The 10,600-nt window shown below is 41.7% G+C and overlaps 1 protein-coding gene across 1 annotated transcript in view; it reads left to right on the forward strand.

The window, feature by feature from the left end:
• Positions 1-7,532, forward strand: part of GAP43 (growth associated protein 43) — a gene marked incomplete at its 5' end in the record, with an annotated part of 41,719 nt that extends 34,187 nt beyond the window's left edge. The window contains one exon of the mRNA XM_044442575.1: positions 7,391-7,532. Within this exon, the coding sequence (XP_044298510.1) occupies positions 7,391-7,479 (89 nt within the window). The remainder of the gene's footprint in view (positions 1-7,390) is intronic.
• Positions 7,533-10,600: the final 3,068 nt, after the last annotated feature.

The raw sequence follows: 10,600 nt of genomic DNA on the forward strand, positions 1-10,600 counted from the left end.
AAAGCTATTGAATTTCCAAGTTTTGATTCCTCTCCCACAATCCTTGATTTTTTTTTTAATGGAAAACTCTCCCCTGGGGGAGTGGGAAGTTTCCTAATCTTTCCATTTTTGTACGGCCCTTCATATCTCCTACTGGGCTCTTTCATTGCTTGCCTTCCAGCAAGTCCTACAAATTCTCATATTTATCTTGGTTCATAATGGAATTAAAATTCTGTTGGAGCAATTGTGTTTCAGCTGTTACTTGTATCCTTTCTGAAAAATATGGCTTGTAGTTTTTCAGCTGTGCTGTAAACTATCTTTTAAACCCAATCTAAAAAGCACTCAGTAAATCATGTTAATAAATACATGGGAAGATGGTGGATCATGCCCGAAATGATTTCTATCTTTCTCTTTTGTCCTTGTGTTTCCCACAGAAGTGGGAGGTCTTTAAACCTCCCTGCTGGCCCAGTACTGCACAATGGGATCGATGGGATATAGCTGAGTATCAATGAAAAGGAGGTGGCAGGGTGAGAGGAGGGGTTGTGTTTTGGAGGAGAAGCCAGGGGCTGAACAAGGAGAGGCCGTGCACTGGAAATTCTTTGGCCCTGAGCCTCTAAATTTGGCCCTGGACATCCAGGTCTTGATGCTTGATCTAGAGTTCCATATTGTTCTAGGCATGTATGTGTCTGTTTGTGGGCAGGGTAAATCTGGGGAAGGAGATATGGGTGCTTATGTAAGCCCTCCTTGTACATGCCTGGTTGCAGTTTAGATTTTTGTGCATTGAGTATGAACATCTGAAAAGAGCTCTGTGCATGCTTCTGCTTGAATGCACGCCCAGAGTTCCTGCAGTCAGTACCCCTGACTTATTAGGGATCCTGATTACAAGAGCATCGTAAGTGCAACAGCCAGGTGTGTGGGGTTGCAGTTGGACATATGTGTGCACCTACATCCCCCTCCCCACTTTTGCCCTGCCCATGAGCAAGCAAATTGCCTGCAGAGGGTTTATGAGGGTGACCTGTTCTTTTTGGTTTCCTAGCTAAATGTGCATTCTCCACCCACTGCACTGTCTTGTTCCATCCCATGCATTTGCATGCGCTCACCTGTCAACTGACTAAAACAAGAACGCTGATGAAATAGGTCTTCAAGATGACAGAACCTCTGTTGGCTGACTGGTCTGTTATTTTCTTGGGATGTGGAAGGAAAGGCCAGAATTCATCAGGGAGTGGCTTTCCTCTGAATAGCACTAAATGCACCTGACAGTCTGCCATCTTTTCCCTGGGGGTGTTTCTTTTAGTACAATTAAGGTGTCTGAGCTGATGGAGGAAGCTCTGATGTACTGAATGAGCACTCAGAGAAGAGGTGGGGTGGTGGGGGAAGGCACAGAGAAATGAGCAGCGAGGCGTATCCCAGGCATTTTGCTGCTCAGCTGCCAGGATTATCTCTGGCTGTGGTGAGAAACGGGTGAGCCCCTCTTTCCCGTTCTCAGAAATGAATGCAGTTGTAACAGGGTTGAGGCATCACATTCACAAAGAGTATCTCTCTTTCTCTTCTCTCTCACCCCTCCTCCTGAGTGATTTCTCTGGAGAGATATTACTGCTTTTGCCCATCAGCCAAAGTTGGAGGGTTTCTATGGCAACCAGGCAGCTGGTGTCTAGACATGGTGAGAGATGCCTTGCAACGGAGCTGTGATTCCGGTTTCCCTTCACAACCTTTCAGATATGAATGTTCATGCCCCGTGTCACCTCCTTCTTCCTTTTCATTTACTACACATACATGCACGCATATGCACGCGCGCGCGCGCACACACACACACACACATGCATATGTGTGCACACACATAAACACATATGTTATGACAAAAATCCATAACATTACCTGAAATCAATCTTTGGTTTTGGTAATATAAAGACTGTCATACTTCTATTTATTTCCTCACTCACCCTATTCAGAAGTCTACCCAAGGCCAGTTGTTGTTTCTTTGTACCAGAATGCTAGGTGTAATTTGATACTTGCATCACTAACTAGTCAATTATTAATTCAGTCTGAAATGTTCATTTTGAGGCTAGGTCTAAGCTAGAGACCTAATGGTCATAACTTCTGACTTAATCATTGTGTGTTTTGTACTGACTAGCCTGAGGAAGAGTTCTGAAGAACTTGAAATTTTGTATACTCTTTTGTGACAATTTGGTTGATTCTAATAAAGCTATTCCCCAACTATGAGTTTTAGATTCATTTCCATCTATTCAGCTTAATGGATTTGAAAAGCACTTAATTGGAAAAGAAAACCACAAACATTAAGGGTTTCTTTCTCTTATCCATCTACCTATCTGAAATGAACATGTCTAACTCTGTACTGACCAAGACATGCTGAGGGTTATAGGACCTTTCCTGTCTAAACATGCATAGCATTACACCCTAATACACAGATTTTGATACCCAGCATTAAGTCCTACAGTGTTGGGTAACTGAGGTCTAGTTAGTCTGATGAATGCATTGTGCCATGATTCAAGGGTGTGTCCAGATGAGGCTTGTTTTCGGTAACTGTCCTGCCTCCAACATGAAGTTTTATGAGGCCCCAGTTGCCATTATTGTTCTTCCATTTGGAACCTTCTTGTTCTTTTCCACCACTTCTGCCACCTACTCTTTCGAGATTGAGTCTGTTAAAAAGGAAAAGTCCATAGAAGAACCCATTTCCTTTTAACTGGGAGTTTTATGGGTCTTCTTTGGGAGCACCCTGATGATGCTATTGAATGTGTTACTCTCCACTGATTATATATTTGTGTGCTTTCTTTCTCTGCACATGCACTTGCACAGGCACACATACTCACTTTCCTGCCAGATTGGCTAACTTTTACAATCATGCCTTATTAGCTAATGGAAATGATAAAAAGTCAAAAGGACATGGGAGAGAAAAGAAATTAAGCAAATTAGTGGAATTATGTAATGGACAAGCACTGTAGGAGTCAGTTCTGGATGGAGCAGCCAAATTGCAGTTGGCCCCAACTTAGTCAAAGGAGGGGACTTTGCTTCCTGTCTTCACCTTCAGAGGCATCAACATGGGTTGACTGCTGATAGAGGCAGTTCTAGGATGAGAGAAACCAACAGGCAGTTGGTATAAGGGAAAAAAGAATCAGGTCAGAATCAGTGGTCCATTTTAATTCAGTCTTCCTCACTGTGAGTGGTGACATGACATGGCCTTCCAACAGAGAGTAACTGTCAAATGTGTCTGTTCATCTGCATTTCACATGAAATTGCATACCAGGGATCTGAAGAGCCAGTAGAATGCTATTCGACATCCTTGAATTTGGAAGTTCTGGGACTGAACCTAGGACATGTATGTGCAAAGCATATTACTGAGTTAGGATCTTTTTCCTCTGTAATATACTGGGTAATTCCTTCCTAGGAGATTTTTTTCTCAATGGAAACTTTCCTCCATATACCACACACCTCACATTTCAACTCTGGGAAGGAAGAGATTAACATTTTGATGCTCCAAGCCACCATTTTTCATTCTCATGAAAAATCATCATGCCTTGTTAAAAAAAATCTGATGTGATAAAGAAATATTGAACAAACATTTACAGGTGCAACCTCATGCATGATTAAACAGAAAAAGTCCTACAGTGCAGTGCCCAGCATTCCCCATCCAGCCAAGGTAATTCTAGGACTTTTTTCTGTCCAAATGTGTATCGGATTGCACCTTAAGAATGGTATGCATTCAACTACATCAAACTTTGTATGCCTGGAAACTGTTTGTTTATAATAAGCTTGGGGGGAAAAAATGAAATGGCAATGAGAATTTAGTGGAGGGTGGGTGGATGCAGATCCTATAGCAGCTTCAATGACAATATTGTACAAGGAACAACTTTCTTTCACTCGTCTTCTGTAGACTTGTGTCAAATTTAGAAAATGTAGGAAAGGATGGTTGGATATTGTGTCAATAACTCCAATACCTTCTCCAAAGATTCCGATAGCTATGTGGATCTACAATGGTTTTAAGCTTATTGGGCCATCTATTTATTATAAAATGTTTCTGATAACACCTCTCTCTCTCCCTCTCCCTCTCCCTCTCCCTCTCCCTCTCCCTCTCCCCCTCTCTCTCTCTCTCTCTCATTTTAAGTGTTGAGATGCTTACATCACTTAGAATTGTCAAGAAAACTGTATTTTTTAACCCTTTAACACCATCCACTATTGAATTATTCTAATAACATTTTCACTGATTCACACCATTCCTGTTTGTTTGAATACTGTAATAGCAATTTTCATGTCACAACCTGAGCTGCTCCTGTGAGAATGGTGTGGTGAGGGTACAGCTTTAAGACTACCCTTCCCATGATGCAGGGGTGAGAACTTGTAGCTTTCTAGGTATTATTGGACTGCAGCTTCCATCATCACTGGTTATGTTAGCTAAGATAGGCAGGGGTTGTTGTAGTGCAAGAATACCTAGAAGTTCCCACATTGCTCATACCTCCTGTAATGCAATGCATCCATGAAAAAAAGCCAGTCCGGAACCTAAATTATATTAAATGGCAGGGAAAACAGTGAACTATGTAAGCATAAGCAGAACAGTTTAAGGCTAAAGAGGATGAAGTGACCAAATATAAATAATAGAGTTAGTGAATGAGCATAACAAGTTGATTTTATTAAGCCAGGGTGAAAATACAGTTCCAAAATACCTGGAAGAATGGTTGTTCCCATATGGACCTACTCTAACCTTGAGAACTGAATAGACAGGACTCAAGATGCTTTTGTGTTTGGCAGTGTGGGCCTTTCTAGACTGTGCAATAGTATCTTCAGCCTAGAGGAGATCATTTGGCTAGTTCATTGAGTTGTTGGCTGTCGTGGTTGTTGTTGATGATGCCTATATACTAGTTAGGATGGCTGTTAAAATGTTCCTTCTGAGACAGCATTTAACTAATTGTGGTGTTGCTGTAGGTTTTTGTTTTTGTTTTGTTTTTGTTTTTGCACTTGATATTTAGTGTCTGCTGTTTATTCCATATTAACTGCTACAATACCTCTTGTAGAAGAGACGGGAAGAATATGAATAAATAATAGCCCTGCTTTCCCACTCCCTTACAAGGGATTATTTTTGCTAACTAAAGGGAAAACAGTTTTTAGTTAAGGGTTCACAACCTGTGGCCCAAGGACTGCATTTGACCCCCAGGGATCTACTGTGCTCCCAAGGGTATGCTGAACTATAATCACCTGTATTCTCCATGTTATCCTATAGATCATCATTTTTCCAACACTGTTAGCAGTGAGGAAGGAGCAAGCTGAATCGGGATCATTGGGTAAGAGGGCAGAGAAAAGGCCCTGTCTTCCCTCAGGGATTCCCATACAATGTGCAGTGCTCCACATTTCATGTGTTTAAAGTTTGAAATAAATGCTTACCTCATTAAATGTAGAATTTAGATCGGGACAACAGATTTTCCCTTGGAAATTCTTGCTTCTTGATTCCTAAATGTATTTTCTTGAAAGTGAGTCTAACTTCCCCCTGTGTTAACTTGCCTTTGATCTAGGGATAAAGGTGATGGTCTGCTTTCTTACCAGTTAGAACAATGGTTTAACCAATCAAATGGCTGATTCTGACTATCAAAGGAATTATAAAGGCTGTTTCTGAGTGAGCAATATGAATGGTAAATATGAAACCATGAAGACAAATTTCCCAAGGCTGTTGTAAGGAATCCAGAGTGTTGATAAGATTTATTTCTATTGGCTCTGTGGTTGATCATTTAAATATCCCACAAAAACAAAAACCACTAGCCACAAAGAGAGAGAGAGAGAGAGAGCTGCAGGGGAGGTCAGGGGAAGCAAAGAAGGAAGTTAGATCAGTTGAATGTGCTGTTGCCTGCTCCAATTTAATTAATCCTGGCAAGTCAAAGAGAGCTGGGCAGATCCCAAGAGACTGTCTTTTACCCAGAAATCCACTCAACCTAATTTCACCAATGTAGGGCAGTTGAAGGACTTGGAGCAAAGCCTACAAGCCATTAACACATAGTGTAGGTGAAGACAGCTGGGCATGCTGCCCTCCCTTGGAACTACTGCCCCTCTTGCTTGGCTCCATTTTTTAGCAACCAAGGCTATATTTATTCACAGCACTCAATCACTTACTGATAAATGCTTGAGCAAAACATCTCTACCCTTTCAAGGAAATACACCATGCACTAAGATGTAGATGATAAGAAAAAAATGCCAGTTTCTTTCTATCCAAGGCTCTTTTATGATACAGAAGACTGCCTGCTGATTACTTGATGAAGAAACCCACTGGTGCTTGGAAGCTCACAGCAATAGGGCTAAATACAAAGATCTTTCCTCAAACAAACAGAAACCTTATACATGTTAAACTAAAATTCAGAGATCTGTTCATTAAACATTTCCATATGCCAGGTGAACTGCCGTGAATCAGTCTACATGACGAAATGGACTTTCCAAAGGGCTAAGAGAACTGTAGCAGAACTGTAGCAGAACTGTTTAGCAGAACTGTAAATGGAATAAATGCAAGAAATGCTCCTTAACTGTAGTTCATGCAGACTTTGACTGCTCCCCCCTCTTAATTCCATATACTGGGGCTTTACTAATTGTATTATTCTTTCCAAGCACTTCCCTGTTTATTTTGCTCCCAACTGCTTTCCCCATCTCCTCCTCCTCTTCTTTTTCAGATAGCCATACACAAATTGCTTGATTTGTTTATTGTACTGTGAACATTCAATCCCTTTTGCCACCCTTCTCCTCTGAGCCATATTTGACTTGCTAGAATTCATTAACTCAGTATAACTATTACTTCTGGTTTCATGCTCATAGACTTCAGTGTATTAAAATTCCCATTTAACTCATAAGTATGTCCCAAAACAGGGAGCAGGAGATGCAGAGTACAGCCTTCCTGATGTTGGCTGGAAATGATGAGAGTTGCAGTTCAGCACATCTGGAAGACAATGGGTTAGGGAATGGGATAAGGGGATGCCAAAATGGAAAAAAGGCAGAAACTTTATAAACAGCAGTCAAGCTCAGAAGCATTCTGAAATGTACAAAACTGTTGAGTGTACACATCACAATAAACCACACTCAGGGGCTGAACTGAGTATGAGTTCTTGCTGAAGCACAAGTTGTTCTGGAAACATGGGTTATTATGTTGTCTGAACCCAGGCAAGACAAGCCACAGTTCAAAATCCAACAACAAACCATGATTTCTCTTCATGCGTGGTTTGTGGTTAAAAAGCCATGGCTTGTTAGTGCAGCTGGCTTCATAAAACATCAGCAACAATCCATACTCAATTCATATTCAACCCTTGAATGTTAGTTATTGTATAGTCAAAACCCAAGCAAATAAGTGCATTCATCTTTTTTTTTTTTAGCAAAGGCTGTTAACCTGAATTCACACACTTCTTTACAGTTTTATGTTTGTCCCTCCTAGATGCTGTAGAAGAAACCAAATCTTCTGAAAGTGCCCAGCAGGAAGAAGCGAAAGAAGATGAGAGCAAGGCGGACCAAGAAAATGCCTGAACATTAAGAAATGACTCCCTGTTGCCCTGCCCTCCCTCTTTTCCTTGTTCCAATCTTACCCTCTCCTACTCACATACCCGTGAGTTTGTCTGTCCTCTTTGTCCCCTTCTGCCCCCCTTCTTCTCCCCAACTTAACCCTTTTTCTCTCTGTGTGGCAAACATTTAAAGAAAAAAAAGCAGGAAAAATCCCAGTCAAACAGTGTGGCTTAAACATTTTGTTTCTTGGTGTTGTTATGGCGAGTTTTTTGGTAATGATCCAATCATTTTGGGAAAATTCTTGCACTGTATCAGAATTGTTTGATCTGCGCGTGTGTGTGTTTGTCTGCCCACCACGAGTGCGCTCTCTCTTTCTCCCTCTCTCTCTCTCTTTCTCTCTGTTCCAAGTGTGTGTGCAATGTTACATTCATCTGAGGAGTCCAAAACTATTGGTGCAATCCTGTGCATGTTCAGAGAGAGAGAAGGGTCTACAACTCCTAGCAAGTTCCAGGCTGGCTGGACATGCTGGTAGTTGTAGGCCTTCTTCTCTCTCTAAATATGCATAGGGTTGTGCTTTGAGAGAGTTAAAAGGAAAAAAGAACAATATTTTTTCTTTTCTCCCTTTTTCAATGTGATGGTGGAACAAACTATAGGAGACAAGACAGACAAAGCAAAAAAGAAAAACACAGAATGAGAATACAACCCCAGTTTGTTTTAAATAAATAAATGAATAAATAAAGCAAATGTGCCAATTAGCGTTCCTTGCGACTCCTGGCTCCTTTTTCCAACTGAAGAATAATAAAGAAGAATGATTATAATGATATCACTGTGATGCATTTCTGTAGTATTTAATGATATTCCATGAGTTTCTTGTGTGTTTTATGGGCTGGAGTTCTTTAGGGTGGTTAACTATGGTCGGTGGTCAGGCATGATGGAATGATGATCACAGGATTCCAGCCTCCCTGCATCACAACCCACAGAACCATGCAGATATTGCTGATTTCCGTGACTGTATTATATTGAGTGTCCTGTCCTAATACCTAGCAGATTATGTCAGTTGTGATGCCTGGGGATTCATACAATGGTTCATTGATATTGCCATGTTGAGTTCTTCCTTGCATCTATAAGAATACAATCGATCTAATCTGGCATCACAGGTAGGGTTCTATGGAAATTAACATCTTGCATCTGGTCAACCATAACTGATAGTATGAATGATGCCATCTTTTAATTGGTTGCACTTCCAAGTTTCTGGGTGCTAATGCACACCATTCATGGAGACAACCCTCTGGAAATGATTTGTTTGCTGGAAGGCTAGGGGGAGATCTACAGACTATTTCAGCCAAATGAAATAAGCAGGTCTCAGACTGTGGTTTTTGACTATGTAGAAAACCATTACATTAAAATAACATACTGCATTTACACCCCACCTTCCTCCAATAAAGAGTGTTGACTGATACCACCTCCCTTACATCTCTGGGATATAAGTTCGGCCAAGAGATAGGCGATAAATTCCTGCATATTTCCCCAGCTAAGGCTGGAAGTTGCTTCTGTTACACTTCTGGGCACAAGCACTGTCTGCACCATAGAAGAGAGAAAAAAATTTTTTTTTCCTTCTTTGTTCCCTGAAATGCAGTGGGGGGAATGGGGGAGCTGGAACCCTGTTCACCTTCCACTGCTGCAGTGAGCTAAAAGGGCCCTGAATGATGGTGGTGATGTGTGGCAGTAGAGCTGGGATTGGGTCTGCCCACTCACCAGTGGGCGGAGCCTTTTGGCTTGCTGTGGTGGAATGTGACAATCTTTGCCAAGGAGGTCTCTTGAGCAGAAAGGTGAGCATGGCCTTTCGCCCTTCTGCCCCAAGCATGGAATGGTAACATAATATAATGTTGCTTGGGCATTTTGTATGTGGGCATCAGTGATGCTCATGCAACTAGCAGTGACAGCATTTCCCCACCATCTGTGCTGGCCTGAAAGCCTGGCAAGATGCAGTGTAGAGTGTGGGAAGCCTCTGACAGTTGCCCCCAAGTGCTGCTTGGGCACTTTGGGAGCCACTGCCAGCCCTGTTTCACTGGCGAGCAGCTTGGCAGAAGTAGCATGTAGATCTTGCTGCTCTGGCTAAGTGGCTCACTTGTTATGGAGTGTGAGCCATGAAGGCCATGTTGTCCTTTTTCAGATGTGAGTCGAACAATTCCTAAAACTAGCTATCGCCTCTTACCCATGGTTCTCAGCCATGGTGAGTTCCAATAGTTGGTACCTGTGACTGGATACACACAACATGACATGCAACCATGATCTTATTTCATTGTTTGTTTGATGCATTATGCAAAACCTGTCAGTGAATTGCCCAAAGACACTCTGTAAACATTTCTGGCTCATACTGTGGAGTAGATTTCCCCACTCTGTTAAGCATTCGGTGTTTGACTGATGCTTTTATGATGGTGTGTGGAGAGAGAGAGAATTAGATTGCTTTTCACTATGCTTTTACTACTAGTAGAAGAATTTAATGCAACAGAAAGATAGAGGGACCTGAGTTTGATTTCTCTTTCTGCCATTACATGACATTGGATGGCCACAGTGTAGCAATTGTATTATCTGTAAAATGGGAATAATAGTAAAATAGGATATTTCCAGATGATGCTTTTATCCTGCAATTGCCCTACCTTATTCAAGGATTTTTGCAAGAGAGTCCAGATAATGCCATCTTCCATTTGTGCTCCTCTTGCATTTTTCCACCATTTCTTTTGTCAATTTTCTTACCAGTAGGGGAAAAAGGAGGCAGAAGAAGAGATGAAATAGCTGAACCATTAGCACTAGCAATCAAAAGGCACAGAGCAGATATTCCTGTCTTTTTTATTCTTAATGCAATCTCTCTCTCTCTCTCTCTCTCTCTCTCTCTCTCTCTCTCTCTCTCTCTCATGTGTCTGTGTGTGTGTGTGTGTGTGTGTGTGTTGGGGTGGAAATGGAAGAAGAGGTAAGAAAATGGGGGAGGTGGGTTTACTAGTGGTAAATGTCATCGGCACTCCCCCACAGCCCCCATCAGTTTCCTTGAATCAGGCAGGGAAAAGTGTTGTCTGGAAGTAACCAGTGCAAAGAGTCAAAAAAGTTGTGTTGTTTTAAACCACCCAGAGAGCTTTGACTATCAAAC

Source organism: Varanus komodoensis, unplaced genomic scaffold (assembly GCF_004798865.1).
Source record: "Varanus komodoensis strain SLA01 unplaced genomic scaffold, ASM479886v1 scaffold4, whole genome shotgun sequence".
In the NCBI taxonomy this organism is placed as follows: Eukaryota; Metazoa; Chordata; class Lepidosauria; order Squamata; family Varanidae; genus Varanus; species Varanus komodoensis.